The sequence below is a fragment of the Gavia stellata genome, chromosome 19 (genome assembly GCF_030936135.1).
Source record: "Gavia stellata isolate bGavSte3 chromosome 19, bGavSte3.hap2, whole genome shotgun sequence".
In the NCBI taxonomy this organism is placed as follows: Eukaryota; Metazoa; Chordata; class Aves; order Gaviiformes; family Gaviidae; genus Gavia; species Gavia stellata.
Window position 1 is genome coordinate 13591457 of NC_082612.1, and position 18461 is coordinate 13609917.

Sequence of the window (18461 nt, forward strand, 5' to 3'; positions counted from 1 at the left end):
ATATACGAACTGCCAGAAAAAGAAGTCAACATGTTCTAATACTCAGGAAAGCTACCATTCAAAACTATGCTTATGACACACAAGAATGTACTAAGTTTAAGGCTTAAGAAATTTCAAGACAATAACAAGTAATCACATTTTTAGCTGTAAGCACCTCCATCCCTGTGCACTTCAGAGTCTTTGGTAGATAAGGAACTTGGACAACAGGAACACTCAAGCGAATTGTATCCCCCTACTTGTATAAACACAGGAGTAAAATATCTATCAACTCATGCTTTCTTCTTAAGGGACATGGACAACTTTGTTCACATTAAAGGAAATAAGCTTCCCTACTTCTTAGCAATATATACCAGTTAAACTTCATCCTGATTATTTTGAAAAAGTGAAAGACGAGAAGAAGCTGGATGTGATCAATTGCATGCAAGACAGCAGGTGTAGAAATTCAAAATATGAAAAACTGGAAGGTTTCAGCAGATTTGCAGAAGTGGATGGCAGTGGGATCAGCAATTATCTTAAGCATTTCCTTGAACAGTCCTTAAAACTAATCCAGTATTCAGTGGCTATAGAGGAATTGTCAGTGTCCTCTCCCATAGTCTCCTATGCAAAACTGCTTTTCCCACAATTCTGACAAATACCTTGAAAACATTCTCCGGTAATAGGCTGTAGTTTCTCTTGGAAAACTATTTCACAAGCTTTGTAACTTGAAACACTAAAAGTACAACCTTCCAATGGCACCTTTTTCCTTCACTGACAGCAAACGATGAACCAGAATGAAAACACCCACGTATTTAATTACTTTTAGCCACAGACGATTCCAGTTGTATTCCAGTATGACAAAGCTACCCTGGGAAAAGGCAATTATCATAAGGCAGTTACTTATTCTAACAGAGGTGATTTGTTTGACTCCATTTAGGTAAGTAGTTGAGAGTAGATGGCAATCTGTCTCAGGATAGCATTTGCAGTCTACATGAGAAATTGCAAATGATAACAGAGGAACAACACTGAAATGCCAACCAAGCCAAAAAGCTTCAAGCAACTTCAGAAGTACAGGCATGTCCTGCCCCGAGTGCTGAAACCACCTACAAATTTTAAATAGTTACAGAAAGGTCAGTTTTGCCCAGGATCCTGACGAAATTCACATCCAATAATTACAGAAGTAGTTGCTGTCCTCAACAGCACGCTATCAAACTGTTGATAATTATTACTGCATTGCAAGGGTAACGATACAAAGAAACATTTTTAACAGTTAGATTCCAGAAACATGCACAAAGATGCAGCAGTCTCCTTAATCAGCACATCAGCATAATCATTACCATCCGCTGTGCATTCCACAGTAGAAAATTGCAAAAGTAATAGCAAAACAACCACAAAGTGTCCCTGGAGGAACCAGGGAAATACTGAGGAAAAGGGCCAGTGACCATGCCAAGCTTATCTTCTTGACTACACCATATGAAGTCTAGTAATACCAAAGCTACAAGTGTCACAATCTGCACCTTTAAGTGGACTCGGGATCCTGGTGTCACTATTCATACGGCAATTAGCGATTCCACACAGAAAAGCAATTCTGTATTCTCAGGATTTGATACCACCTTTAACAAACAGAAAAGGAGTGACTCAGAATAGCAAGTGTCTACGTTCCAGCATTATTACTTGTGAATGCAGAATAAGAAAAACTTGGCTGTCTCAAAAAAAAAAAAAAAGGTATGTGCACTTCCCTGCCTTATAATTAAGTTCTTAAATTTCAGGGCACTCTAGCAGACAATTATAAATCAGGTATTTGCATAGCACATTACATGATTTTACAAAATTGACAGTATTTGAGATTGGTAATAGGCTGGCATATGAACTATGCCACAATTGAGCAATCTCTCTGTTCAAGACCTAGCATTTACAATTCTTTAAGAATTCTCTGATAACAACAAATGTCTATTCTATAAGCCCGCTGAATCTTTGTAAGGATTAAATGTCCTGCTCAAACGCATATGGCTTTACTGTGATCCTGGAATTTGTTGTCAACTACAATCTCCCTTTTAATATGCAGACCACCTTTAAAAACTGTTATTTTCAAGTTTGTCACTGTATTTTTGATCGATAAAGACCACTAACTCTTGTGCGCTCATACCATGATGGTTTTGGCATGCCATATTGCATTCTAATTTCAAGATACAAACCACAGAATTTTTCAGCTTACATTATTAAAAAGCTGCGGCTGAGTCTTCATACTAACACCCTACAATTTTTCACTCCCAGTTGCAACTGGAGTTGGGAGTTTGAAGGAGAGTGCATCTGTACATCTGAAGTCCAACCCATAATGCCCCACAGTAGCAAGCCATTCAATTAGCCTCACATCAGCCTCAGAAAATAAAAATTACGCCTGAAATCTGCAGTTAAATTAGGCTTTATTTCAAAATACTTAGTCTTGCAGCATTCTTTCAGTACGAATGGAGCACTGAAGGCAGCAAGGCAGAAGCCTGCAATCTAGAAAGAACTGACCACCACAACCAGGCTGTTACTGTTTCGTAAAAATATTATCATCCATAGAGCAGCTGCACAGCTCTTTTCATTAATTCCTCAGAAAAGGAAACACCAGCAAAGATGACATAAAATTTAAGTTGCAGTTGAATTTTGTTTCTGAATTAAGAATGTTACTGAGAACAGATGTATGCGCCCTTGGCGTAACTGCTCCAAGTGCTATACAATAGCACATGCAATGGGAGGGGGATCATTTTGTGTCACTGTCATCCATATTTAACTAGCAAAAGTGTAATGGATTTCTTGGCAGAGTGAGAACTCACACCAATGTAGCAGCAGCATGGTGTCAAAAATAAAATTAGCTCACATTCAAAGGATAAATTCTTAACCCATGAATATGTTAGAGACATCTAATTCTTGCAGCAGAGCTAGTACTGCATGCAAAGTTTTAGCTTGCTTTTATCTAACTAATGGGCTTCATCTTAGCTCTTTCATGAAGGCGGTACCAAATTAAGCTGAGAGATTAATCAAGCTGTTAGAACGTCCAAACTCTTGTCTGTAGTCAGCATAGTCTTTTAAAGCAAACTGGTGTCCACTTTTAAAAGTCTCATCAGGCTGTCAGTGTAAGGAAATTAAGTTCAATCAGTAAGATACGTCAGCGCTACCAAAACGTACACCAGATGTTTGTGGTTATTCATTTTTTGTAATCAGTTTAATCAAATAATATCTGGACAGAATGAATGATAACATTGTTTTGTTTATCCCTTACATACACATGCCGTAATTAAAGGTAAGATTCTAACCAGATCTAATACTGACTTCATAGTATATAATATTTAACAACTGATGGAAACTTATCTGAGAGAAACAAAAGAGTTCACAGGCTCAAATTCACATAAAAAGTCAAAAGGAAGCAGGTTTAATCATTATGAGAGAAGACATACAGAGACAGAAAGAAGAACAGGTAATAACTAAAGACTTTACATAGATACACAAAGTTGGTTCCCACAGTGACAACAGTGTAGGTAGTAACCTGAAATTTCCTCCGTAAAAGAATATTTGCCTTAGAGTATATATTTTATTCATGCATTTGTTTAAATTAGGGGAGGAGTTAAGCCTAAACTCACTGTTTATTCAACCTCCTGCCTCCTTAAGGATGGCTATCAATTTACATGATAGTTTCAACTGAACTTCCCGGTGGAAAAAAAATTTTAAGAGATTATAGGCAAACGTACCATCATTGTTGTCTTTGTAGCTCAATATTTTTCCATCAGATCGTAATCCTGGAGGGGCTCATTTTCAGATCCCCATTTTTTCATGCAGATCTTCTACCCCCCTGTGGCAATAACATTTTTAGAATTAAAACAGACTTTCAACTTGCACCACAGGGAGGATTTCTGATGGAACATCAAATTAAAAAAAGTGGTGACAGTTCACAAGTCAAACAACATCTCAACTTCTCGAAAGCAGTAGTGTTGTTTCCTCTTTAATCTTAAAAGTTGTGAGAAAAAAATCCCAAACCTGTACTCGCCACTTTGATGATTAATAAAAAAAATACAGGGAAAAATACTATTGATACGAGAAGTTAGATTCACCGAATCAATTAAGTCGGGGTCTATATTGGCAATATGATTTTGGTATACCTCTCATAGGGATCAAGCTTTACTGTACTCACAGCAACATTTGCTTAATAGCTGCCTACTGTTCAACAAGATTTGTAAACAACAAACAACGCTGGGTTTGCAAGTTCATCATAAGTGAGGTAACACAGAAGAAAAGTAGTACTGGTGCAGGCATAAGATCAGTACGAAGGAAGTTCGAAAGTACTAACCAATTTCAACGACAGTGTTCCAGATAACTTGGCATTTTTAAAACAGCATTATCCTACTTAAATACGCATCTAATGCCTTATTTCACTAAAAGACTAGGCATCATCCATGTATAAAATCTGCAGATCATGACTGTGGTACCTTCAGCACCACACATATGGTAAATCCAAAGATTAGATTACCCCATTAACACACCTACACATCCACATTATGGATTAGCCACAAACACAACTATAGCAACTGTTAATTTCAGACTGAATGCTTCTTTGAAGACAGCAGCTTCTGCTTTTATGTAAACTACAAAGGTTTTGCTGAATAAATCCTAAAATTGAAGGGCTCATTACTTTAAGGACAAATAACTACTCAGGAAATGGAAGCCAACAACATTTGTATATTATTAAAAAATTGTTAAGAAGGATATATTGTTTATGATACAAACACTTTCACTGTTGCAGTAAACAAAATTTTAAGAATGTAATTCAGTCCTCAATAGTCTAAAGGTACCACTCATAAGAATTATATTATACACATAGGAAAGGAAATTTAAACACTATGTCAATTTAAAGCTTATACTTTCCCTTTCAAACATTACAAAAGGCACTTGCTACTTTCACTGAGACCATCGTATAGTCACCTGAAAAGATCAGAATTCCTACATTTTGTTTTTCCTAGGAAAATCCTTTGTCAAGATATTTTTTTCTATTCTAAGCAGACGGACATTTTTTTCTGGAATAGGACAAAAATAAGTAACTTGAACCATTAAGTTTTCTTGTTTGTTAAAAGACTCCTGGGGTCTACTTTTATAGTAAATGAATAGATTTTATAGTTAAAGGATTAATTATAATTAATGAGTCAATATAAGATTGGTGGGAAACAGGCTGGAAGGAGTCTGACAGGCAAAAACCCCCATACTCCACTAGAATTAACTAAAAATTCATCAGTATTTATAGATATAGCTATTTATAATTATTAGATAGCATATTTGATTTGAATTGTGGTTTCATAAATGCGAGAAACAACATTACGGATCCTGATTCTGCCCCTGGATCAGCACTGACAGTCCTTGCAGTCCACAGAGTCTCAAATCCAATCACAGAATAGCAAACCGCAAATAGAACCATTCAATGCACAGCACAAATCATCTCTTTAGCATCCTAAGTAAATTTTACCACATGAGCTACCCCACTACTTTTATCACAAAGGGTACTGATCCCTATCTCTGAAGGCTAGAATAATGCTACATTTTACCAAATTACGCAGCTTTAGATTAACTGCAAAGTAGCTCGAGGCTCTTGGAATATCTATGTTGTAAAGCATGTAAATCAGTAGTCATTGGAATTGTCAATAAACTGTCACAAGAAAAAAAAAAAAAAATCAGGTCCATGGGCAACAGTAGAGATACTGACAACTGGGCGTGTATTATGTTCTGGAGATATGTATCATTTCAAAGAGTGCCAAGACTTCTTTAAGATGGGTTTTTAGTATTTACCATGCTGTATGTAGAGTCTAGAACCACAAAAGCTATGAAGTCTACTCATTCTGGTGCAACAACTATACATTTATCAAATAATGTGACTTTTTTGTAGCAATTAATTCTGACATTTATGAAGTAGAATCAATTGAGACTGATTTAGCAACAATGGATTTTTCTTCTAAGATGCACAGAAATCTAACTGTTGCACCTATCTAAATTAGGATCATTAGCATAATAAAGGAACGTACTTCAGAAAATTAGCATCTTTAAATAAACATTATTATACCTTCTTTACTCTGCCTGTCCTGGTTTCAGCTGGGATAGAGTTAATTTTCTTCCTAGTAGCTGGTACAGTACTGTGTTTTGGATTTAGGAGGAGAGTAATGTTGATAACACACTAATGTTTTAGTTGTTGCTGAGTAGTGCTTACACTAAGTTAAGGACTTTTCAGTTCCTCACACTGCCCTGCCAGGTGTACAAGAAGCTGGGAGAGGACACAGCCGGACAGCTGACCCAAACTGGCCAAAGGGATATTCCACATCATATGGCCTCATACTGAACAAAAAAAAACCTTGGTGGAATTGGCTGAGGGCAGAGGCGCTGCTCGGGAACTGTCTGGGCATCAGTCAGCAGGTGGTGAGCAATTGCATTGTGCATCACTTGTCCTGTATATCCTTTTATGATTATTATTATTTTCTTCCTTTTCTGTCCTGTTAAAATGTTTTTATCTCAACCCACGAGTTTTAGTTTTACCTTTTCCCCAACCCTCTCTCCCATCCCACTGGGGGGGAGTGAGCAAGCAGCTGCATGGTGCTTAATTCCCAGCTGGGCTTAAACCAGGACACTGCCTTAGCCTGCTTTCTCATTAACATTTACTATGGCACCTTTTACAACCTCTCCAACATCAAACTGCTTTCTACCCACAGCCCAGCATCTCTTCCCTTCCCCTACAAAAATAAAAATTCAAAACCACACTCAGATTCACCCTCCTGCAACTCATTGCTAATAATGGCACATTACCAAAATGACTGTTTCTTGGGGCCTTTATGCTTTCTCTCCACCCATTTTACCTCTCTGTATGAGCAATGAATTCAGAAAGACTGTCGGCTGGTCCAAAACGTGTCAGTCAAAACACGTGCCCCACAAGACTGCGCCTCCCTCAGAACAGTCAAAACCAAGCACTTCTTTCATCAACACTAGATACAAGTTCTGTGCAAGAACCTTTACTCGCTGTCGTGTATAATTACACCATGAAAACTGCACTGGATTAATGGTGTATATACTATACAAATAATAATGAAAGGTTGGAGTATGGGAACGGGTGTGCAAGGGGAGATTACCTCTCTCCCCAAAGACCGTTTGGAATCACAAATTATAATATTCATTAATAGTTTTTAAAACCTTCACTAGATTTTAATTTCTCCTCTACACTACTGCAAATTGGCTTTTTAGTGCACATTATCTTTTATTTTTATATCAAAACTATTAAAACAAAGTTTTAAATATTTGAAATTATTTTAATATTTTATTACGTTATATTAAATTTTTAAGGACACATTAACATCAAAGTTACTGTGGAACTAAAAAAAAAAAAAAACAAAAACCAACAAACCACAAAAAGCCACCACCAAACTATCTGCAGTCAAGACACATGCCTGAACATCTCCAGCCACAAACTCACCAAATTATCGTATCAACTGCCCCACAAATTTTAAGACTGTAGTTTCCAATATCAAGACTTGGAAGCAGCCACATGTCTCTCTCTTTGAACAGTTGCTTAAAAAAATTAAAAAAGATTCCTACAGAAGAGCTACAAGTTCTTAACTGTCATTTCCACCAATTTATTGTGGCCAGAAAATGATACTTAAAAACATACAGAGTTCATCTGCAGTAGCTCTTTGTCCTAGAAGAACTGTTAGCCATTAATCTACCAAAATCTTACAAGAAACCGCATATTTAATTTTAATGTTTAAAAAAACACACTTCTGAATGCAAAAGCCTTCAAAGCATAAGCTCTTAAAAGTTTTTCAAATACAAGTTTAATTTATAAAACTCAGCTTCTTGGGAAGAACACCCTCACTTCTCACTTACCATAACCTTAAAAGTGTTATTACCATAGTGAAAAATAAAAAAAAAATACATGTTTCAACCCTTTCTTTACAACAATGCGTTGAGCTCGTAATTAGCGTATTTAATTCAAAACACATTTGAGTAAACTGGCATTGCAAGTATTCTCCCAAAACCTGACCCATTAGTTCATGCACATCTTGGGAAGTTGATGCATGTGATTTTTGATGGCATGCTACAGGAGATTAACATCCAGATTCAGAAAGATGTATGAGCAATTGCATCCACTGTTTAAGGAGAAACTTGAACTGAAACCTGCCTAATCTGATGGGAATGCACATATATTTTCTGGGCTGCAAAGGTAAGCAACTGAGAGAAGAGTCTCTCAGCTTTCTTTTGCTTGCCTGACGCCATGAATTCAAACTCCAACTCTAAATTAGGCAGCCCAAGGATAGGAACGTACGTTATCCATGTTCTAGTCAAGCGGTCTCACCGGTTCAGCATGGAGTGCCCAAGAGGACCTGTCTTCCCTTTGGTTGCAGTTCTATGTATTCCCTACCCCAGCACCCATCAGGCCCGTGGCTGAGCCATGTCAGCATGCTAATCCAGCAGAAAGTTAACCCAATAAAAATACAGAACAGTTGAGGCTTTCCCTGCTCTTTTTTCTTGCAAAATTAGCATACTGAAACGGCTAGAAAAGGTTCAACAAGTATGAGAAGTAGCACAAGAAAGCAAGCGGGAAGGACAACAGGAACTGCAGCACAGCAGCAGCCTGGCAGTCCTTTCTTCATTCATAACCTGTTATTTTACCACACAGCTGAGTTAATTTCAACTTATTAGGCTTTTTGTCTGTAAAAGGACAGTCCAACTCCATTCCCCCCAGCCACGCACTCCGGCCACTAAACCAGCAATGAAACTGCTCTTGGACCAAAAAGGCGGGATAGCAAGGGACAGAGGATAGAGCTCATGGGAAGGGGGAAATTGGAAGATGCAGTAAATAGAGCCGCGCGGTCCATATTGCCAGCTGCCCTGCAGTTATTTGCCTCAGACACCTTGTGAAACTAAATTCTAACTAGCTTCCTGGCTCAGCTGATTTTTAAAAACTCCAAGTTTAGTTGTCTAGTTAACCCCCTGCATAAATAGGTAACAAAGACACAAATGAAGATCCGCCTACTCATGAGGGTACGCGCTGTTAGAATGCAGCGCCCTGAACCTAACGTGACATTTTTACCTGCCAAGCCCCAATCCTGTCACCACTGAAGCTAAATAAAACTAAGTTTAGAGCAAAGAGATGTGAACCCAGGTCAGGATCTCTGTCCTGTGGGTAAATACAAAGTCACATTCCTCAGGGACTTCTAAAAGTAAGAAAATCTCATGGAAAAAAAAAATATTATAGTAAGTCTACCTGTTTCCACAGTTTCAGTCTCAATTTCTTGTTCCTCTGCTACATCTTGCATCAGGTAAGTCTCGTCATCATAAACCAGGACCTGAGCAGCGTAACCCTGTTCTAGTCTGGCACTAGGAACTGGCTCCACAATCACTGCTGGGAATTCAGAGACTGGCTCATTTTCCTACAGAAAGAAAAAAAAACAAAAAACAAAAAACCACGCTCTAAATACCGCACTGTTGAACTCTACGTAAATATTTTCCTCTTATGCTTTTACATACTTTATGGAATAATAATTTTAAAGATTTTTAAAGGAAATTTTCTTCTAAAGCAAGAGATTTAAAAAAAAAAAAAAAAAAGCTAGCTTATCATCCACCAAAGGGACCTTCCTGAATCTCAAAGATATTTTCCTGGCTTTTAGCACTTAAAATTTAAAGCATCAGACAGCTTTAAGACATTGAAAAAGAGCAAGCTTTCTAATTAAGACATTCAGTTGTGGGAAGTGTTTCTTCTCCCTCTGCTCCACAAAATGTAACTAAGGCTTTGTGTGTGTACTGCAACATACCTACATCTGATCTGTATCTTATGAACACTCATGTTTTGGATTAAGTACATAAGCTATCACAAAAGAACTGGCTACTTCAAAGCCCATATGCCTATCTCTACTTATTTAAGGATCAAAATGTCTGTAACAGCACATTGAATCTGTTAAAGTGTTGCAGAAGTGGAACCCTGACAGATTCAATTTACTATGAGCTACAGCATAGTAGAATGTATTTATTACTTGTTGATAAGAATGCAAAATACAAGCAAATATATTGCATTGGCTAACTTTGAAAAAGGTCCTTGTATTGTTCTGCTCATCTCATTCTACACCTCAAGACACACCTGAGTTCTTTACTTTAAAGAGATGCTTAGTATAGAATCTGATTTTGTAAACCCAGTCTACAGTCATACTGCAGACTTCAAAACTTACTGCTTCCACTTCTCTGTGGTAATAAAATCTTCCAATAAAAGATATTTGAAAAATGGGCTGCTGTCTTCCTCCTCACACAACAATCTATAATCCGTTTCACTTTCTTTCACAGCAAGTTTACAGTGAATTTTTCTTTCAAATTAAGATAAAAGGTGTAAAGTTTGTTAGTAAATAAATGCTATTTATTTTTCTAACCTCTTGGGTTTTTATTCCATTGCTGTCAAACTCCAGGCCAGGGCCTCCAGTGTCAATCACTGCTGATGTCATGGTGCATCCCCTGAAGACGCTTTGAGAGCTGTTATCTATCCTGAAGACAGTGATGCTGATAGCCTGAGGTTATCAAAGGCTTAAATTCACAATCCACTTCTGTTAAATAGCTAGGCAGAGGTTGCTGAAACACAAAATAATTTTAAGTAAGTTATTTGCAAAAAGTTTATATTCAAAAGTCTTCCAACATTTATGAATGCTATTGCATGCTACATCTCTACATCAAAAGCAAGCATCAGGGAACACAACAGATGTGACAGAACGTGCTGACCTTGGTTAAGTTAACACTGAATACTGCCATACAACACAAGTTTCACGCTAACTTTTAATACTAAGGTAATAGAGTTTCAGTTTGGTTCTTCGCAATGCGTTAAATTTCACACAATTCTAAAAAAAAAAAATCTTTAGATATTTTCCATTGGCCAAAATTAATTTCTCACTGAGGTCAAATATCAACTATTTTTTTGAGACATACATACATTTGAGTTAGTGTGGCTTTTCTAAAGTTACTGTTTTCCTATTAAACTAGGAGATATTTTTTTAATTACATTTTCTTTTATTCTACTAGTTTCGTAGTCATTTCATAAAGCTAAAGTTTTATAACTAGTTTCATAAAGCTTCCAAACACATTCTTTTTAAAGCAATGCATATATAATACACATCTCACAAATACATACCTAATTTCTAATCTACAGTTTTCTTTGAAATAAAGAGTATTATAGCAGTTCCTCTTTTTTTCCTACAGAAGAAATTCTTCCGACTCCAAAAAAAAGTAGTTCCACATCATAATGCTTTAATTTGGGTATACCATGGACTCACTGAGCTTATAAAGATATATAACCTCCATCTTCGTGAATTTCTTTAAAACTAGATTAACAGCAGTGCTTTGTTTCTAAACAACTGCTATTTATTTATTCTGAATAAATATTATTACTCATATCCTGTCTTTGGAAGAGACAAATCATCTGTGTTCATAAACCTTGGCCTGCGAGGAGCAGTTTACTACTTCAAGATGCAAACTAAGAAGTTTGGCTTCTTAGTTGTACAACAGAAACCACATATTCCACGTGAGACATAAGAACCCAATCTGATATCAATTACCCTAACTCCACTGAGATCAATGCTTTATAACAGAAGCCAGAATTTAGCCCAACATTTTTAATAAAATCCATCCATTTAGAAAGCTAGCGCAATCACCGAGGTCGGCAAGAAAACAGGGTCTTCCAATACATACTGAAGGAAAAAATTTATAATTAATACTCCAATGGGTAAACTCAAGAAGCCTGCTTTTCAATAGCAGGCAGCCAGCTTAAACAAAATGAATCTTGCACATATAGGGAAAAGCTAGCTCAGATTCACGCACAGTAACTGGGCTTCCTAGGGGCATGGAAATCTTTATAGGCACAATAGCTTAGGTATACTAGTAAAGAGTACAATTACTGATCTCCCCAACTGTGTATCAACTAAGCAAGAAAGACAAGAAAAAAATACTATGCAAAAACTGTTTAAAAATTTTCATTCATCAAGGTATTAAGGATCCTTCAGCATGCTATAAAAATATGCTCAGAAAGGCATCATTTATGTCACCATACCACTTAGCACAAAAAGTCAGTAGCCACACAGTGGATGGCAGGTTACAACAAACACACACCAAACAAACAAAAAACCCCAAAGAAAAACAAAACAAAACAAACAAAAATAGCCCACAACACAACAGAATAAAATACTGGTATTTGTCACCCTTACATACAAAAAGGAGAATAAACTCTGATAGCAGCTTTCTAGGCAATTAATCCTCATTAAATAAAAACTGAAGAACAGGAGATCATCTTAAATCACTGTCATAGTAGCAGCAGAATAAGCACAAGATATATTCCAAAAGAGAGTAAAAAAAATATATGCAATTTAGATAAAAAAAAGCATTTTTTGCTTACATAGGCTGTCAACTTGACATGAGTAAGCATGATTCATACCTAAAAATATTTCATTTGTAATAGCACAAAAAAACCCCAGCACAGTAATACTTAATTTTCCATTGTTTCATTTGGAAAGCTAGCACCACTTTTTGATTATCAGTATTTTCCTTGATGAAAAAGAAAGCAAAAGACACCCTCTGCTCCCCGAACAAGATTCAAGCTGGAAAGTCTTTTAACAAGCTTCCTTGGAGCCATATACACCTGCCACCCGCCAGGCTTTTAGCACAAAAAGCCTACTCCTTACCCGCCTATCAATTACCACATTATTTCAAAAGTCTTTAAATTCAGAAATATGTAAAGTAGAAAAACAGCTGTTTATGAATACACTGAAATAATCAATCATGAAGAAAAAATTAAAAATCGCTTTTACTGTGAACAGACTGTTTCCTCTTCTACAGTTGTCCATCTACATCCACACTAGAAATCCTGCCAAGCAATCATAACTCAAAAGAAAAGTCCAAAGAATGGAAATTATATTTTAATTTGGAAGCACAGCCTCCATGCAATTCCAAACATCAGCATTATTCCCACAACTCAGACTTGTACCTATGTAAGAACATACGGCACTTCATGTAGTACCTTTGCATAGCTTAAGCATGTCACAAAGCTAATTTGGTTCTCACGCATTATATTAATGCAAATAAGCAATCATATACTAGACCACGTGTACTGTATATTCATATTTTATGTACTATAATCCCACACAGATGGCCAAACAGCTGCCAACTGAAAACACTTAATACTGTGTACTAGATCAAGTTATGTCAAAAAACTGCTATTTCTGTCTCCCGGGTTACAAGAAGTTTAGATGACTTCTGCGTTATCTCTACACAAATTACCAATTACCTATAAGACTGAAGATAGGGCAACGCAGGAACATAAATGATAATCCTCATTTTCCTGTCCCAACAGAAATTCATAGTAAGAACCTTACAGGGGAAAATATACAGAAGAATTGAGTGAGATGCTAAATCTTAGCATTCATTAAAAGGATGGTATCTTTAGACTGAACGCACAGAACAGTCCAGGCAAGGAATAAATGAAAGACCCAGAGTCTTCATATAACGGGATCTGAACTTCATACTAAGAGTCTTGATATTCAGCAACCTTTTCAAAAACCTGAAGGAGTGGGGAAACATGCAAGCCCACTGGCCAGCAAGTGGGAAGTTAAAAAGAGTCTCAGTTCAGTCTGGTTTAGAAGTTCCGAGTTAAAACAAACGCACAAACACACCCCACACACCTAAGCGTATGTTAGATTCCTGCAGACACAGCCCTTTTCGAATGAACCAGTTAGGCATTTGCCCTCTTCCCTTTCCCTAAGCAGTATGTCCTTGTGGAAGCCTTTTCGCTTCTCCCTTGAATTTCAGTAGAATACCGAATCTATTTCCCATCCTTTCCCTAGCAAGTCACAACTAATTTGCCTTTTCTGTAAAAGGAAAAGAATGTCTAGCCACTTTCAGAAATCAGTTCCAAAATTCGCATTTCCCAAGACTAACTGAGACAAAAAGGCCAGAAGACAATTAGATTCTTAAAGTAAGAGATGACTCAGTTTTGTAAGAAACTAGGTTATCCCCCGCGATATAATTAGCCAGCATAAAACCTAGTTCAAAGTATGACTGTTTTTGAATTACAGAACAACATGTAGAAAGATTAAAAAAAAAACCAGTAACAAAAAACCACACACTACAAATTTAATTCTTCTCTGGACAGGTGCTCACAACAAAACAAAACACGGAATGACATCAGAGGGGAAAAAAAAAAATTCTAACATTTCCAAAAGAGATGACCGAATCATTTTGTTACAGATCTGACAAGCACTCATGTGGAAAATGCAGAGAGAAACTAGTTCTGAAACATTTGGAAAATCCCTTATAACAGGGAGAACAGCTTTACTGCATCATCCCTTATTTTTATACATATCTCATGGGAAAACAAAAATAACTCTAGGTGCTCCCACCCTCAAAAAAAACAAAACAAAAAATCCGAATCTTGAAGCCACATTCTTTGCCTCAACAGCAAGAAGTTTCTAACTGTTTACTGCTACGAAAGACACAAAGACTCAAGCTTTTGGTATTTTTCACTGGTCAAGAAGATCAATTACAGCATGTACGTCTTCAGAGGCTACAGAGCACTTGTCATAAAGGCTGCAAAATACCAGTTTATTAACACATCGAATAGTACATTTATATAGCTTACATCATGTATCCCAGTGTTTGCCTACAAGAAATCCGAACGGTCCTCTTATGTTTTCAGCAGCTACCACAGAAGCTTAAAAACACTTCAGATCACAACTGTGATGACCACGTAGTAGTCCCATAAGAAACAGAATCTTAAGTTGATCCCCCTGTGCATAACCACCTGTCAAGTTAGTAGACAAGCAAACATGTAGCTCAACAGAATTGAAAATAATAATTGAAAAAGCAGTGTGGAAAGGGTGGCAGAGTGTCACCTCTACTAGGCCAGACTCTAAGTGAAGTTATTTAGGACTGCCTTCAAAACAAAACTCTAAATATAAATCTGCAAGTAGTTTTAGTACACTTTTATTTAAATTATAAAACAAACAAACAAACAACCAACCAACAACAAAATCAATGCTCGAATAGAAGACGCACGCACTCGTACCCACACATGAAAACAAGACAAACATGCAGAAGACTGGGCAGCAGTGACCAGACGCAGCTGCTGCCGCAGCACTCAGGAGAAACATAAGAGTACTTGGAACAATGTTCCCCTTTTATTCAGCTGGCATCCCAAATCCCGAGGAGAGATTTATGCGGATACCTACACAGATGCAACCGCAAGAGCAGGACTGCAGCCAGCAGTAGCATCACACACAACTTTTTTCAAAAAGGCCTTCCTTTGGTTTCATCAAAAAAAAGTTAAGGCAATCGACTTGAAAATGGAATTAGTTATACGTACAGAAATACGCCGGCCAACATCACTGTAGAATCCCATTAGTGTAACAAGGCTTCCAAGGGTACAAAGGTGGTCTTTCACAGGCAGCACCTCAAATCTACCAGTACATGTCACTATCACTCCAATACACATAAACCATAGCACACACTGTAAAAAATTTCTTATGTTGACTGAAAGGTCTTTTTTAAGACATTTTCCCAGATAACTTTTACAGCTCTGGCTAACTGAATCACATGGACGTTTGTAGAAGAAATGGTGAAATAACTCTTTTTGGTTTGAAACCCAGAACAAGTCTAAAAACCGAAAAATTTAGTTTCTGCGAAAGCTGACAGCAAAAAAAAAATTAAACTTCTAAATAGCTAAAGAATCAGGGGGTATGCTCGAAAAGAGTGCACACAACATCGGGGAACAAAACAGACAATCCATCCAATTTATAGTATCTTACAAACTACATCAATCACTAAAAGTTATAGAAAAGGAAATCAAAATGAGGAATCGTCAAAGCAAATAGCCCTGGCCACATCATACTTCAGAAGTTTCCATACAACAAGGCAATAATTTTATTGCTGAATGCACAGAAATTATTACATTGCATCAAATTAATGATGTACTAAATCCAGTAAGAAATTAGAGGAACTCCTTCCGTGCATATTTAATTTGATAATCTGACCATCCAAAGTTTGCTCTGAAACCTCAACAGCTAAAGCTGATGAGCCACAAAACATATAAGCTTCTAATCACTTAAAAACTATTAACATTCTGTGAAAAGCTTTGTGGCTTCAGCAGGCTGCTTCTGGACCTTCCCGTACTTCATCCTATTAGAAGGCTCTCTTCCCACTGCTCTCTCTATTTAAAGATCCCCTGAAACCTTCCCTTCCCTCTGACAGAAGTCTCATACACTTATCCCTACTTTGTACCAGCACTTCTCTTTCCAGCGTGTCAATTGTTGGTCCTTAACCTCCATTTCCACTCCCCCACAAGCCCGAGTAAGGAGCAATTATTCATTGTTTTACATAACAAAAGAGCAGACAGGGATGAAATTAAATGGTGAGGACACGGGTTTGAAAAAAAAAAAAAACCAATAAAAAATAACAAAACACCAACACACACACACACAAAGGGAAGTAGTGCACACAAACTATGTAATTCATTTTCATCGGATGTTCTACAGGTCAGAAGAGTAAGTTGTAAGATTTAAGTTAGACACCTTTATGGAGGTAAAGCCCCTGAATGGCTTATGTGACTATTAAACACGACGATACACATACAGTCTGAAGTTCAGGGACCTTCTGAACCAGATATTACCGAAACGCAGGAGATGGAAAGAGTATGTCACTGAAGGTATCGTACAAAATAACGATCCTGTTCCCAGAATCTTTCCTAAAGCTGCTGATCCTGTCCACTATCAGAGGTGGAGGGAGGGGAGAGGGAGGAAGAGGATCTTGGATCAGACCCATTACATACAGTTTTGTAGATTTATATTTAATTTCCTTAAGATTCTTGAAATAAAGTTAACTTTCGGGGTAACAGTCACTGACCGAGATCTCTCCTGCAGTACTCAATATAATAGATGGCTTCTTGACATCCCCTGTCAAACAATGATACGGAGTTTTCAACATACCCTAATAAACAGACGTTTCTATAAAGTGATCCAAAACTCTCACATTCTGCAAGCTTTCCCCACATCGCCAATGTTCACACTTTTGCCTCATTTCAAAGTTATAGCGTGAAACATGCAAACAGGGTATTGCTCCGTTTTTTTAGGCCACAGAAATACCTGAATTGCTTTGATTTTTTATTGTTAAGAGTGTTGTTTTTACGAGTCTCGAGAACTCTCTAATGCTTACACTCCTGTATCCCTGGGCTCAACTTCATTTCACGCTATTTGTCTTTACTAATTAGGAAGCTCTCATAGTTTGATGCATATATACACTAACCAGGAAGTGCTAAAAAGCTTTATGATTAAATTGCAACAAAGACGAACAATTATCAGCACGCAGAAGATAGACAGCTTCAAAGCACGACAAGAGATGAACTCAGCGGATGGAGAACGCTCCTCACAAACTGGTTTTAAACTGACAGTTGGTAAGGTTTAGCCGTTTTGCTAAAGAAGTTAAATGGTTAAAAAAAAAGTCACAAGGAAGATGACAGTGACTAGCCGTAAGGGAGGGAACATGCAGAATGAAGAACTTAATTATTTAAGCAGGGAAAAGAGAGACATGAGAGAAGACGTCCAAAAAGCTAACAGATAAACATGAACGCCAGAGCTAAGCCCCTACAACACTTCACAGGCAGGGTAAGGTACAATTAAAAATACGCCAGCCCTCAGCCATCGAGCCAGGGTGCGAGCGGAGCGGGGCGGGCGCAGGGCCATTTCGGGAAGGGGGGGTGCGCGGCCGAGGCCGGGGCGGGAGGCTGCAGGCCCGGCGGGGCTACCCCACCGCCAGCACGGGAGGGGCGAGCACGCATGACAGCCACTGACCAGCACGCCCGGGCTGCCATGTTCTCCCGACGCCCTGTGTAAACAAGGCGCTGCCCCGGCCGCCTCCCCGCTCCCGCCGCCGCCCCGGCCCGGGAGGGGCTGCGGGGCCCGGCCCGGCAGGCCGCGGCCGCCCCGGGGCCGTGTTTACACTGACAGCCGCCGGGAACCGCCCGCCGCCCCCAACGCCCCCTCCGCCGGCGGGGCGGCAGCCCGGGCGCGGACCCCCGCGGGGCGGGGCGGGGCGGGGGGGACCGGGGGGCCAGCCGGCGGCGGGGGGGGCGGAGGGAGGGGCGGCCCCGGGCCAACAGCCGCTCGGCGGCACCCAGCCCCGCGCCCCACGCGAAACCGAAAGTGGAGCTGGGGAGAGGCGGTGGGAGGGTGCCGCCGCAGCAGCCCCCGGCCCCGCCACCCCGAGGCCGCCCGACACCTCTCGGCGGCCGCCCCCGGCACGGGCCGGTCCCGCGGGCCGCCTGGCAGGGCGGCCGCCCGCTCGCTCGCGCCCTCCCTCCCTCCCTCCCAGGGCCGCCTGTCAGCCCCCGTCCCGCCCGCCGCGGCGGCAGGACCCGGCGCCGCACCCTTACCGTGCCCGTGCGCCCGGAGGCCGCGTCCGTCGCC

General features: G+C 39.1%; 1 protein-coding gene across 1 annotated transcript in view; it reads right to left on the reverse strand.

Moving 5' to 3' along the window:
- Positions 1-18461, reverse strand: part of ELF2 (E74 like ETS transcription factor 2) — a 39890-nt gene extending 21429 nt beyond the window's left edge. The window contains exons 1-3 of the mRNA XM_059826766.1: positions 18428-18461; positions 10401-10596; positions 9248-9413 (exon numbers count right to left, since the gene is read on the reverse strand). Coding sequence (XP_059682749.1) covers positions 9248-9413; positions 10401-10472 — 238 coding nt within the window. The 5' untranslated portion in view covers positions 10473-10596; positions 18428-18461. The remainder of the gene's footprint in view (positions 1-9247; positions 9414-10400; positions 10597-18427) is intronic.